Source organism: Chamaea fasciata, unplaced genomic scaffold (genome assembly GCF_029207755.1).
Source record: "Chamaea fasciata isolate MVZ Bird 193981 ecotype frontalis unplaced genomic scaffold, bChaFas1.0.hap1 SCAF_10, whole genome shotgun sequence".
Taxonomy (NCBI): Eukaryota; Metazoa; Chordata; class Aves; order Passeriformes; family Sylviidae; genus Chamaea; species Chamaea fasciata.
In genome coordinates this window covers 16294809-16310070 of record NW_027094095.1, presented here as the reverse complement: position 1 = coordinate 16310070, position 15262 = coordinate 16294809, and the positions used below count along the sequence as shown (strand labels likewise).

Sequence of the window (15262 nt, the reverse complement as noted above, 5' to 3'; positions counted from 1 at the left end):
CATTAAATCCTCCTAGAGACATAATGCTATACAACTCTATCAGGATCAGGCACCTACTGACTGGCTTAGAATGGGATTCAAGGGAAGAAGATGTAGTGACTCTGCAGAAAGTTATGGTCTCAATATGAGCCCATTCTGACTGCAGCACTTGTAGCCCATCAAGCAGCAAACTAAATCCTGAGAAACGCATTCCAGCAAGAGATGCCACCAGGGAACACAGGGACACCAGTATACAGGCTGGTTCCTTCCAAAAATTCAAGGAAATCAACGGCAACAAGACAACAACACAGGTATCAGAACAGAATCAACTTAATTAGTTCAGTCAGCTAGTACCAAAAATGTTGATTGCTCCAATTAAATTACTTCAGTCCACTAGGCCAAAAAAGCACTGATTCATTGCTCAAACACCCTCCCAGTTAAATCCTGATTTCACTCCACTTTTACTTTGAGCAATCTTGTCAAATCATAGACAGTTACATGAATGCTTGACCTATAAAACCATCTCAAGTGCATTATTATTTCTCTGGAGAAAGAGGGAAGATACATTCTAGGACTCCTCAAGGCAGGGAAAAAAAACAAAAACAGAGGAGTTCTTTGTTAGCAACTTTTACTTGAAATGTTTCAGACAATATTTTTTGTTAATCCTTTACACAGTGCTTAAGTAATATTGAAGCAAACAGAGGAATAAGATGGTTCAGTTTTCTTGACATACAAGAAGATTTTAACACCATTAAGCAAGTCAGTACTCAGAACTGTTTCAGTAGAATTCTCTTCTCCTGAATCACATCAATGAAGCTGAAGTTCAGTCTAGTATGTATAAGAGCTGACTTATAGGCTTCTTGTTGAAAACATACTTTTGAGATCCAGTAAATGTATCAGAGACCTAGAATTAAGGAACTTTAATTTTTTTATTGTTTTATTCAAAATCAACCATTACAAACCATTAAACATTATTTTATCTTGGGCATGAAATTGCTGAAAAATACCCTAGCTTTGCTTTTTTTCAAGAAAGAAAAAAGATTTCAAGAGAACACAAGTAATACAACTAGATCTTTTTCAGGGTTGCTTTTATTTTTCTGTTATTGGCATGAAGCATTTCTTATACTTTTTTCCCCTTGGTAAAGAAACCATTACTAAAGTCAGATAACTGACCTTTTAATAGGAGGCACTACAGAATCATTTGTCAAGTATTACAACTAAGACAATTGTAATCTTCAGCAAAACCTCAGAGACCTTCCTACAATGCATACTTGAGCTCTCTTACTTCCATCTGTGATGGTAAATGTGATCACAGAGATCAAACATTAGCACTGGGAAAATGAAAATGAATGCAGTGAACAATATGGCCATGAGCACTATTTTAGCAAGAAAAATAACTACTACTGGCCTAGTTCCAAAAAGCAACTGAGACAAGTAATTTCCAAAGTGATCTCTGAAGAGTTCTCTTGCCAATTTACTCAAATACCTATTACTTTTTCAGCTTGAAGGTGAAAATATCCCACAGAAAAATTAATTACTGCTTTGAATTCATTAGTGCTATAAAATAAAATTTTGCCAGACTGACATATGACCATTGCAAAGCAGAAGATATAGAAATCTGGCAAATATTACAAATTATATAGTTTACCAAATCATCCCCAAAGTCAAAGTCTACCCTAATGCAAGAAACTGAAGCCACACATTAACTTGTATCATGTTGCTCAAAACATGCACAGGATTCAATGCAGTTCTCCCTGCTGTCCTAAGTTATCTCTCAATCATACAGAAAAAGAGTTGCACTTCACCTGAAAATCGTTTTTGGTACAGTCTCAGATTTCCCACTTCCTTGCTTTGGTATGACTCATTCTACTTTCTGCAAATATAGTGATTTTTTTTTTTTTTTTAAATAAGGAGGGCAGGTAGAGTAAAAGAAGTAACTCCATGAGTTAAGACACTTCTCAGAACATCACAATTTATCTATGACTTGCCAAAACGTCAACCACCTTGTTCCTTATCAGAGATCACAACAAACCTCTGCAGTTCAGCATCCATGAGTCTACAAACAAGCAAAACAGGCAAAAAGTCTGACGGTCACTTTAATAAAACCTTTGCCGTTTTCATACCTCCAAGAAGGGCAGGAGGAGGTTTTGAAGAACCACCAAGACAACAGCAGTTAGCAACAATGTGATCCATGTGACTTTAAAGCCATTAGGTTGGCTCTCCAAACAGACCTGCACGAAGGATCGTTTCCATGAAGCATGGAAGATGCCAGGGTTGAACACATCTGTTTTACACAAAGTGACCAAGATTGAGAGACGAAATAACTTGTGAGGAGATCACAGAGTTGAACGTATCTGTTTTACACAAAGTGACCAAGATTGAAAGATGAAATAACTTGTGAGGAGATCACAGATAAAGTCACAAATCCAGATAAAAGCCTTTCACATTTCAGTCAAAAGCCTAGGCTTTTTAGCATAAGCAAAAGCATGAGGCTCACAGATTAGCCCCAAGCATTTAACACAGCTATGGTCACCCCCATGGGCACGGGGACCCAACAAGGAGAACAGGTCCAGCTCCTGGTCCAGCATCCCTGTGCTCTCCTTCAGGAGTGCCTGCTGATGGCCGAGCCACAGCTGGAAGGACCTGCTCTGACAGCCTGTAACTCGCTCCACCCTCTCCCAAAGGTCCTTCAGACACAGGCATTTACATGCAGTCACCACCGAGGATGAGCACACAAACATCACGTCACGCAGGGCTGCTGTGCCTTGGCTCTGTGAAGAGTGCACATCACTCCATGGGCAGGAGAAGACTCCACCATGGGCCTCAGACACAGCAGCACCTGTCCAGCCATGCCCTGAGGCACAGGGAGCTTTTATGCTACCAAGCAGATGTTTCCCAGGAGTAACCAAATTGCCTATTTGGACTAAACACACATGCACCAATATAAAAGCAGTCAGTCACACATTTTATCAAGTTCTAAATCTTCTACAGATTTCCTTAAAGAAACTCAAATTTGCAAACTGAACTATGCTAAGCTACTTCAGCAATAGCTACATTTTCAAATAAGCTTTTCACCTTTATCCACTTTCATACAACTCCTGAAACCTAAAGAATCACCAAGGCATTGTGACACTAAGTGTCCTGTCGCCCCTCCCTGATTTTAACACATTAATGAAAGGCACGCATTCCTGTGAAGGAAAAAAATCACTTTGATATAGTAGCTAGAATCAAAATAACTTGAGGAGTATCTCTAGTAGGCCATACATATTACTCCATTAAAATTAATAACAAAGAAAAATTTTATTCCAAAATAAATTGCATCCATCACCCTTTCCACACACAAGGCAAATTTGGTGATCTAGGAAATTAAGAAAAAAAAAAGAGGAAAATGAGGGAAAATAACCATAAAAATAAATTCTTCACTCATTCTTGACTCCAAGTGTTAAGAAAAATACATTAATTTAAAATTCAAAAAGAAAACGGAAAAACCCACCACCAAAACACCAAACCTACCTCAGATGAAAACAAACTTTTTGCTGAAAACAGCAACAAACCTTACATATGTTTCCATCACCCAGCCCCATATTCCTTTATTTGTTACTTCTTTGCTGCACTACTTCAATGAGAGTAATGACGTTTTAAGTTCAGTTATTTCCATCAGTGACAGGTAAAATCCCTTTTTTATTAAATGCCTATTAGTAAGTCTCAGTGCGGAAGCTGCCAAAAAAAGGAACAATAGCTCCATCTTTTATGAAGTACACTTATGAAGAAAAGCACATTGTGCTTAAAGCAGCTGCACTTCATGGCATTACTAGAAACCTTTGCTTTTGTCACCTGGGGTCAAAATTTATCCTCGGTGAAATTCCATTGACTTAAAACAAGTTTACACCAAAGAGGAATCCAACTCAATGCCTCCAGGTAATGAAACATGGTACAGTCTTTGTGCTTTGTACTAATTTTTTTTTTTTTCACTCCAAATTCATCCCTCCTATGACTTATAGCCTAAGGGACTTCAGTTCTTTTTGTCATTAGCCACAGAGGATAAAATTATTTCTCTTCCTTGAAAAGGCATATATCTGGTCCCCATATTTTCTCTACACTATAATATCACCAGTAGTAAAAGAATGGCATTGAATCATACATACATATTTCATGGAAGGAGCTTATAAAAGAAAGATTTGCAGAAATTCAGTACAATTTTCATGTTAAAATAGCAACTGTTTTTCTAATAGCAGATGCTTCATTTCTGGTAGAGACACCCCAGGATCACATTTGAGAATGCTGGGTGTGGGGTGCTACAGCACATGAAGTCTAATCTTTAGTTAACTGAATATGCCCTTTCCACATTTTTATTAATTAAAGGTGTCAACAGTTCGTGTTATTTGGAAGACAAATGACAGATGGAAAAGTTAAGAAAGAGTTAATAAGGGCCAGCAATACTGAAAGGATATTAAAAGATCTACAAGCAAAACCTCAAATCCCAATTCCCTTCAGAAAACAAAAGAATTATTTTTAGCCAAGTATTTATAAAATAATTATGTGAAGCTTAGAACTTGTTGAAGACAAGTTTCTCTCTAAAAAAAACCTTGAATAAATTTCCTTACAAAGACAAGGATTAATGCCATTCCCCATTCTGTGCCATAAAATTTTCCTCAAAACTACTTTCCATCAGTGGAGTACTCCCCTCCAGAGACCCTCAGTAATGCTGCCATTGGCCTGCATCTATGCAATTCCAGTACTGCATTATGGACTTCATATTTCTTAGGATTCCTTTGGCATCACCCAGAGCCAGTTTTAATCAAAGAACCAGATATTCATGTTTAGTGATAAATGCTCAGGTTTAGCAAACACTTCAATATACACTCAGCTGTTCTGCTGAATCAGGACCACAATCCCACATCCTACTGCTCCACATGGGTGCAGAATTGAGCAGAATTCTGCTGAATTCCAACTGCTTTTAGCTTGAGAACTTTGCTGATACAGGAAAAATGAAGTCTGCTCAGTTCAAGCCATTCCAAGTCTGTGATACAATTGCCCCTTTGAAAATACATAACCCTCTCTGTATCCTGACGCTCTAAATTCTTCAGAATTTTTGTGTGGGTTTGGAAGATAAACCACTATTTATATATAAAAAGCATAGAAATGGCACAGGATTTTACTCAATTCAGTTACTGAAAGACAAACAGATGACCAGATTAAAAATATAATTTACAAAGGAATAGATAGATCATCATGCAGCACAAGAATGCTGAAGAAACTAAAGTGAGGGGGCACACAGATTTAGTACAGCTTCCCATTTTTAATCAATCTTTGTATTTAAAGTGCTCATTTAAAGCAATTTACTGCATGAAAGGTATTATGCTTTATGTGAAATGAAAATTAACTCTATTTTTTAATATATTTTTTGGCATCCCAAAGTTATGTCACAGAGCTGACTGACATGAAATTAGGAATTCATCATTTGATTCTCTATCAGGTAAACATGTAGTATTAAGATGTTTCAAATCATCATCAGGGTGCTGAAGAAATAAAAAAATTAGAACAATTTCCACCTCTAATAGCCAGCCACTGGTTTCTCAATAGTATTTCTCAGAACTGAGAGCACGTTATCATCCCCTGCAGGGCATGGATATTCCCTTGCAGCCCCTGCAGGAGGGCTTGCAGTCTTTCTGACATGGCACAGCACATGAACCAGCCCTCTGCTCCTCTAATTCTCTGAGACTGCAAATCTTCAAATGTTCTGAGTGCTGGTTCATCTCATCCTCAAAAGTCTGAACACCCGGACCATCAATGCATAGGAATAGGTGATTTTACAAAGGAGGCAGAAGTCAGCTGATTATGAGAAAGAAATGAAGGAAAAGGGAGGTAGGGAGTGAAATCCTCATCCATTTAAAAGCTGCAACCAGCCTGTGCTTTACTTCAGTCTTAAAAATCAAGATCCAACCTCTGTCCCTTGGTTTCCATCCTCTAAACTCAATTTAAACAAACAAAAAAACCCTCACCTCTGGCAACAAACATTTTGGGGAAAAAATAAAAATTAGTCTAATTACATCTGGGAAATATCCAGCAACACTGTTTAAAATAGAAGGAAATTTGTGTAACTCCCAGTATTAATTTCTATATATATATTTTTTTTTAAGATCACATCCTTCACCTTTCAGTGGAAGGTTTTTCTATTATACTTTGAAGAATCATATATTGCTTTTGGAAACAGTGTTCAAGGTCAGGGGAAGTTCATCTTTAAAAAAAAAGAAAAAGTAGATGTCATGACAAGGCCTGTTTCTTCCTGTTGTTCTGCTTATTAACATGGCACCCATCACCACCACATCTGGGGGGCACAGATCCAGAAGATACATGAACTTGCAAGTGAACAGTCTCATTGAAAATGAAGCACACATGCTCTGAACAATGTAAGATTACTTATAAAAACAAGTATGTAAAAAAAGAAAAAACAGCTAGGATTACAATAGAGTGGAGAATCAGGGATTAAAGAGCTTTTGGAAGAAAACCATAAAGACAGACCTAACATGAGCAGATAAACCAGTAACCTCAATAACATAGCAAATAGGTAAACTTTTCACTATATCTAATTCTTACAGGGTCTTCATCTGCCTGACCACAACCATGAAACTCTGTCATACGGAGAGAGGTGTCTACAAGTCAAGCACAGGCAATGCTAAATATCTGGGGGGGTTTGAAGGAAAGTGAACACAGCTCCATGGGCAGATTCTGGTTGGTATCAGATGCCACAGCTGCACTACTTTCTCAGCAGCAGGAATGATTTGCACTAACAGAGGATCTACCCCAGAGGCTGGAATGAGAACCTCTGGCTAGTGTAGATCCATAGGCAGTATCACCCTTCTGTCTTCTTTCCTGAATAGTAATGCAGGAAAGAAAAAAGTAAAAACAGAAGTTCAAGTTAAAAAATGTTCTCATTCCTCCACAGGAGGACCTGTCTTGTTGAAGGTTTGGCCCTCAAGGTCTAGAGCAGGTATGCATTTCAGTTGTCCTGTAAGACATTTTATTAAGACATGCATCATGCACTCAACTGCACTAATTTGCCAGCAAGTAAAATAAATACGTTCCAGCCTTTGATATAAGCCACATTAGGACAGAACATTTTTGCTCCAAGATTACAAAGCCAGACTAATTTAGAGGTTATCCAAGGCCTGGATAACTGTGTGCAGTTCTGAGTGTTTGTGTGGAGCTCCTACTACAGGTTGCCAGACCTTAATTTAATCCCACTTCAAAAATTTAATTCCTTCAGTCGGGCAGATAGCTTGCCAGCAGTTTCTCTCCATTCTGCCTTGGACACTCCATGAAGTAGAAAAAAATCTCAGAGTAATCAAGGTTTTCTTTCCAGTCTTTTTCTGTCCAATTAAAGCTGTATAAATAAAAGCTTACAAGAAATCCATGTACAAGACAAAAGCAAATCAGATTCAGATAAGCATTTATCTAAATAAAGCCAGGTACTATGAGGAGATAGAAAAACAGGCAAATATTCTTTGAATATTTATACAGACCATATTCAATGCAGTTAGTGAGGTGCAATCTTTAAGCTATTATCTTAAAGATATGTAGGTCTGTGACTCATCTTTGACCATCCATTTCTGTGCATCACGTCATGCAACTCGAGGGGTTTGGGTGTTTTTTGATGTATTTAACATCCTAGCACCTTCAAGAGCAAGAATAGGAAAAAAAAAAAAAAGCCAAACAAAACACAGATTCTGTCTAGCTCACTTATAACTGAAAATACAAGAATGCTGAACCTACTATAATATCAGCAAAACCCCCTCTTAAACTAGTAGCAGCAGTTTCAGCATAGGACTGACAAACAAAAGAAAGGTGTGCTCTGCTGCAGCAGCCTCACTTCTTCAGAAACAAAGAGCAAGCTGGAAAAAGGCTCAAATGTATAAAAATCAATACCCTAAGGAGGTGGCATGCTGCCCCCTGCCTCCCCCAGGCTCCACCACAAGCAAGGAATTTTATTTATACTTCTTTACTTTATTTAGACTTCTAGTTTTATTTATACTAGCACATTAGTGGTTCAAGACTGAAAAAGCACGGGTTCTGTATGCTGGCAATTGAGAGCCAAGCCTGCAGTCCGCTGGCCATCACACTGACCAGAGCTCTGCCAGCTTTTCACAAGACTGGAACATGTTGTTTGCTCCCACCTGTCTTCACCTAGAGACACAAACTCCCTGCATTTCAAGTGTAACTGTTTGCATTAAAAGGACTCAAGATGAAAAACCTCTATCTAAATAACCTTCAGAGAGCTGTCCCTCCTCAGTTATAATTATATCTGCCTGACATCTCTTTCTTCTTAATCATAGTCCATTGGTTCTTGCTCTTATCTTACTGTACTCATTATACTCTGCAAAGGACATTATCTAGTTGTTCTCATTAAGAATTTATTGAAAAAAATAAAAAGCATAGAAGAAAGCCAAAATATACAGGCAGGTACAGCCAGAAACCACAAAGACAGTGCTTCCTCACCTTCCCCTAACAAACTGTGACCCTTTCTATTCCCTTCAGCTAATTTCCTCCCATGAAGATAGAGGGAAAATCAGTCTCCAAGAAAGACAATTTGAAACTAGCCCTCCTCCAAGCAGGGTGCTGGACTAGACTTCCAGAAGTCCCTTCCAGCCAAAATAATTCTGTGACTCTACTTATGAATAAGCATCTGATTGAATCCAAAGCTTTTTAAGAGTTTGTTTCAAGAATATCTGCCAGAGGAAAACAGAACTGGGGAGTAAAACCAAAAAAACCACAATGAATTTCAAGACAGACATGTTACGTTTTCTGAACACTGAATAACTTTCTAATAGTAGTACTGTTTGATAGCACTTTTAAATCAGTGGGTTTTAATCAAAGCAGGAGTTAAGAGGTAAGCTGACTTGATAGACAAGCATTCTCCTCAGCAGCAAAACAAAATTATGGTTGTGATCAATTAAAAAAGCTTTTTTCTGCACTGGCAATTCCTTTTAAAGTAGATTTTTACACATCTAAAATAATACAGATTTGCTCCAAGTAATGGCTCTTCTCAGCCAAGAGCAGCATTGATGTCCTCAGGCCGAGCCGCAGACACACTCAGACACACCCTGCATTGCTGAAAGTCTGTCTGTAATGAAGCTATTGCAAAATGTCAGCATCACGTACTATTAAACAATCAAAGTTACTAATGTTGGATGGATGCCTTCAAGGAGGTCAAACCCAGAGAAAGTCCCACAAGGCTTGAGGGCTTGAAATAACACAATTTTCCATGCTGAAGATGAAATGAAGCCAAATTGTAACACATTTAATTGCTCAGCCCTGTCTCTTCCAAAGCTGGTCATCTTTTCCATAGTGAGGACATCTCAGATTTAAGCAAGCCATCTGTCCACTGTCCACTTTTCCCACTGTCTCATTCTGACTGACTTGGCCTCTTCTCCAAAGACCACGCTGTACACAAGCTGGACACATAAGAGGCTTCCCCTTGCAACCACAGACAGAACTTTGACAAACAAACATCCTGAGTAGAATCACTTGAGTGCTTGAAGAAACTGTAGAATAAACTAGGTACTTGAACTCCACAGATCTTTCCTTTCTCTGTCACAAGTTGTTGCAACATACTGTTTTAAAAATCCCCAGCTAGGCCAAAATGTGGGACAGGAACAATCCCCTTAAACGGCAATGCATGTTCCTAACCTACAAGGACTCCATTAACACTGACAACTGTTATTAAAAGTTTTTTGCCATCATCACTAATGGCTGACTATAAATCAGGTTAGACAACTGGCAGGAATGACGAAGGTGAGATTTATCCCAATAAGGCAGGATGGATAGACAGACTCAGTGACCTATTAAGAACCTTCCCGGGATTTTGTCAGACATAACTTTTATAAAGTCAAATAACTGGGGCTTAATTCCAGATTATAGGTCTTGGAGGCAGCATGGAGCTGAGCTGGTACACCCTTTTAGCCCAGCCCTGTAGAGAGAGCCTAGAAGCCTTAGCTGCACCAGCCCAACCCTGCACCTGGGGAAATAAATCCAGCCTCTTGGCAGAGCCAATAGTTCATCATGCTGGCAGAGCTAACCTGCTTCCACTCCCAAAGGCTTCCATATCAACCCTCCCGTCCTTGGTTGTAGTATAGGATGTGCACAAAGTATTCTATCACCATCTTCATGAACTGTTGAATCCAGGCGGGGCAGTGTTTTCCCAGACCCCCTCCCCCTGCTCAGGTTGCATTCTGACTCTGCCAGTGGTCTTTTGTAACACTGCATCTATTTTATTTTACTTTGTTTCCTTTCTTCCTATTACGTTGTATCTGTGACTCAGAGCCTCTCATTTGTTTTGCTTTCAAACCACTACACCTCCCCTTTATAATACATGTGTACCATGCAATTTTTAAAACTAAATAGGTAAATAACCTAAATAATATACGTTACTACTGCAGTTCTTAAATTGTTTTAAGGGTGAACATGATGCAAGAAAACATTCTTATAGGAACAGCATTGTTTCTCACATCATATACAATGCCATTATGATCACAATAGAAATAGAAAACCTAGACATAAACAAACTCTAGCTGACCTACTTTTTTCAGCATGAAAAAGTATTTCTGATCAACAATTCTAAATATGCACGACCAGTTACACTGAATGTCTGATTTGCATAATGCCACCTACCTGCAGCTGCAAAGCACAAAACCATCAAAGCAAACACTGAAGTCACACAACTTGACGACATTTTTGTAAATGCTGTATCTTCTCAAATCAACTTGCTCTGTGGCTCTTCATGTAGATTTACTTCCTTTGAAATTTGTGGTATGCTTTCAAATCAGATCTTCTGGACCTTTAATTGCCTACAGAAAGAAGTAAAAATAAATATTAATACAAATACAACTTACGGAAATGTTATTAGATATTTTAAATTATTTCTCTTCTAAGAAGAGAAACAGAACTCTTCCTTAAAGGACTAGTAGGGGAGTGCATTTTATATTGCCAGATACTCTAGGTACCAATAACTTACCAATAACCAATACTCTTTCCCCTGTACTTCAGTACTTCTTTGCAGATGTTGCTCCCTTATGTTATACATTGTGCAAGTTAGGATCTGCTCAGAAGTGAGGCCTCAGAGTCCTTTCTGTCAGCTAATACCAAAGTCCCACTGAAGCCTGCCAACGGTACCCGCACCCTCAGACATGTTTCTCTTAAGTAATCAGATTTTCTCTAGGGCATATAAACATTTGTTTGCTTAGTTATCTGCTGCTACGTTTATTATAGCATGGAGAAATGTTTCACATGTGCTCTAGCTGGTTGACAGGTAACTCGATAAATTTAACTCATCATTTCTCAGTATGACAAATTCTGAAAACTTTTCAATGCCACTTGACACTAAATAGAAACAAAACTGCTCAAAATCTTTAAGAGATTTCAAGAGATGATATACCAAGTCAGTAAAACAACTCTAGTGTACCATACTAATAGATGACAATACAGCCGATGCCTGCAAGCCTTACAAACATTGAAAATTCTGACTCCAGAATGCATGCTGCAGATTTTGCAGGGGAAACACTTAAGCCGATCCACAATGTCCTCTTCCACTTTTTTTTTTTTTTTTTAACTATATTCTCAGTCATCTAGATGTCTAGAATAAGATTACAGACCAAGAACGTAAAGAACCAGAATGCTGGTATTGTGCCTTCAGGAGCAGGTGACAGATGGTGCCTTGGCAACCATTAACGCTCCCCATAAAGCAATGCAAGAAATTACAAACCCCCATCATGGGACTAAGTGATAGCAAAATGCTGAGTCAGAATCAAAAAATCTAAACTGTGGCAACATAAATACCATTTAAAAGGTTCTTGCTGACATTAAAATGTAATGAGTACAAGGACAAAAGGCCAGATCTGCTATACATTGTGTGCCATGCTGTGCACCAGCAAAGGTCTGCTCAGCTAGAACCTGCACCTAGACCAGCACTTCAAGACCTGCACCCCTGGGGCTAACAGGAAACTTGAGAAACTCTTCAGCAGCATTTCTGCCCGGGTTATTTGGCAGGGACGGCACTGCCCTGTGTGCAGGGTGCTGCATCTACACACCTGAAAGGGCTGTCAGGGCCCAAGGCCAGAACTCCTACAGATCCTTCACTCAGCAGCCAGTTCCTGAAACCTCCAACTGGTCTTGGCAGTGCCCCAGATCCTACCACGGGGTGGGAGGAAAGCCCAGGAGTAGCTCTGCAGGCTGCTGGGAACACCTAGACACACACTTCTGCAGGACAGCAGCCTATGGGGCCAGCAAGGGGCTGACAATCTGTCACAACATGGGGGTTCATGCAGTTCCTTCTCAAGCTCAGTGTCCCACATAAAATGCGCTTCTGGCAAAATGGCAAGACACGACAAATCCTGAGCATTATTTGGGATGTCAAATATAAACTGGAATAATGTGCTGCTATTTCTCTAGGTCAAAAGAAACCTAACTCTACCTGGTGATAGTATTTGGTTGCTAGTTCAATTTTTAAATGCTGCCATAAAGAAAAATTACCAAAAACAGCAAATAATGAGGTTTCTAGCCAGTGTTATCTATAGAAGACCATCATAATGTTCTGTAAAATGTCATGTGCAAATGGGCAATGAAGAAGCATTCTGAAACCCAAGTTACTAATGTACAGCCATTCCACCACCAACAGTGAATACAAGAGAAACCAGAAAAAGAGCACATACGCTAATATATAATTATTTTATATATTAGCATACATGCTAATATATCAAATAAGAAAACACAAGATATGACTTAGGTCACTCTCCCATCTGCACAAACCTCTCATTCCTCAGTGACAGTTTTATAAGACACCAAGTTGCATAGAAACAGGGAGCACAGGGAAAGAACTGGAGAGAAAGAAATGATGTTTAGATTCCCATTCTGACCCGAGCATCTAAGTATGTTAAAATGTCAAGTTTCAATTCCCACTGGCCAATAACATTTCCAAGGTATAACTCCGAGCTGCCAGTATATGATTGGAAAGCCCTAACCTTCTACCCTGATTATGCCAGTTCATGAAGGGTGCATAACGAAGATTTAAATGAGTATTTGGAAGAGTTTTCTAAAGAGTGAGCTCACTTGCTTGAAGACATACACTCACAAACTTAAAAAGGAGGGCAAGTATGAAAAGGTTAAACATGAAAAGGTGACAAACTGACAGTGAGCTTAATGAATTTAGGATGAATGATATCCAAACTGTCAGCTCCACAGCTGCAATTTAAGTCAAAATACATAAAACTGCTACTAATAACTCATTTAAGACTAAACCTAAGCAGGCAGTTTATCAATATTTTGCAAAATCTGATCACATGTCACAGCAATCAGCTACAAAGCTGCTATTAAGTGACCATCTAACAGTACCAAATAAACCAACAACAACAAAAAAAAGAGTAAGAAAATTAAGCTGTGGTGCAAAATCTGCCAGATTTTGCTGCAGTGTGACACCTGCTGTCACTAGAAAAAATGTGAAACCCGCAAACTAGGAAAAGTAGGAAAAACCACTCCACAAAACAGGAAGATATTTCTTTTGAAATAAGAGAAGAAAGCTGTGCAAAGGGATAAGGAACCTAAACTATTTACCCAAGAAGTAAACAACTGCTAGTCAACTTGACATTCAAAAGAAATTTCCAAGAGAATCATCTTTTCCTTTGGGGTATATCTGGGTGGCTATTTTTGTAAATGAGATCACGAAAGGGCATATTAAAAGTATAACTAAAGAATCCCGACATGGAAGAGAAAGAGAAGAAGACACGACAGTTTTGGGTTTATTAAATATATTTTCATACCAATGCTCTGTACCATAACAAGCTGCAAGGAAGGCTGGTAAAAGAGGGCATCTGAATCAAAACCACTGAAGACTATGGGGTCATTTTCACTGAATTCTGCTGTTGTAAAGGCCAGTAGTCCTGGTAAAAGTGAGGGTCTAAAAAGCAACAAGACCCTGTTCTGTTGAGAAATATATATTTGCAGATCCAATCAGGAATATGTGCTGCTAGGGACATCAGGAAGAACCTGACTACTGCTATCTTTTATTAGGTTTGAAAGAAGACTGGGGAAATGAAAAGGGAGGAAACACATTTTGAAGTACATAAGAACAAGCAGAGTCTTTAATTTGAGGTTTTAATTTGGTTTCAACTAGAAGCCTCTGATGCCCATGAGAATTTTGATGCATGAAGCTTAGCTAGAACCTAGTGAAAACCATGGTGCTTTTGAAAGATACAAAGCACTGACTGGAAGGACAGTTCTCATTGCTATGCTACACTAGAGGACAACAAATGCTCCTTAATTCATTGGTATTTAAAGCAATCTACATTTGTTAGAGCCGGCAGCAGACAAAACACAAATCACTTGAGTGCACCACTGTTTTCTCTCTGCCTTTCACCAAGAGAAATAGTTTTCTTTGTAAAAATATGCTACTCACCTTCCTTAGAATTTCAGTCTTTGGATTTCTTAAAGCTAGCCTTTGAACTAGAAAGTCACCTTTAATACTACAACAAGGTGGAAGAATTCACAGGTTAGAAGCATGATGCTTACTCTTAAAAAACCATCTTTCCCTACTTATTTTCCTGTCCTTACTGACAGGCATTACCAAACCATAAAGCTCTGTGGTCTGTGGATGGCTTGTCACTAAGAAATTACATTCTGCATTGTTCTGCCACTAGCAGAAACGTATCCACCCCCACCCCGGCCTAATGCTCTCCAGAAAGGGGAAGGGACTCCGCTCTTAAGTGTTTGAAGAACTATAAGCGAAAATAGACAAGAGTAGATGGATTAGGCTCAGGCTGCAGGACATTTGAGCACCTTTCTACTCAGCCCAATTCTGCACTTGTAGCCAAGTACCTATTGTGTAGTAGTCTTGAAATCAGCAAGACTTCGCTTCAACTTTTACACACTTCTCTTCGTAAATTTATTTAGCTTACTTCTTCAAAACTTCTCTTTCCAACCCAACCTGCAGGTGGCCAGAGCCACAGATTCCGAGGTGTTTCTGTTTCCTATTAAAGGCTTCTCTAGCACAGGAATTTGCCACATTTCTGGCTGAATTGGAATCATTCCATTTTATTTGCCCCTTTTATTTCTGTTCCCTTAAGCTCTTTCCCCAATAGCCACCATCCGTTGCATTAATCAGCACCTACCTTTCCCATACAAGTTCTTCCCCTGCCTTAACTCTATCTCCTTCTTGTCTAAACTTTTCCTTTACTGCCTGAAGAATAACTTCCACTTCCTCTCCTCCTTATCAGCATGGACTCTGGTAATTCCCTCC

The 15262-nt window shown here is 39.0% G+C and overlaps 1 protein-coding gene across 3 annotated transcripts in view; it reads right to left on the bottom strand.

Moving 5' to 3' along the window:
• Window positions 1-15262, bottom strand: part of TGFBR3 (transforming growth factor beta receptor 3) — a 116067-nt gene that overhangs the window by 91846 nt on the left and 8959 nt on the right. For all 3 annotated transcript variants that reach the window (XM_066192480.1, XM_066192482.1, XM_066192481.1), the window contains exon 2: window positions 10648-10823. In XM_066192480.1, the coding sequence (XP_066048577.1) occupies window positions 10648-10708 (61 nt within the window). In that variant the 5' untranslated portion in view covers window positions 10709-10823. The remainder of the gene's footprint in view (window positions 1-10647; window positions 10824-15262) is intronic.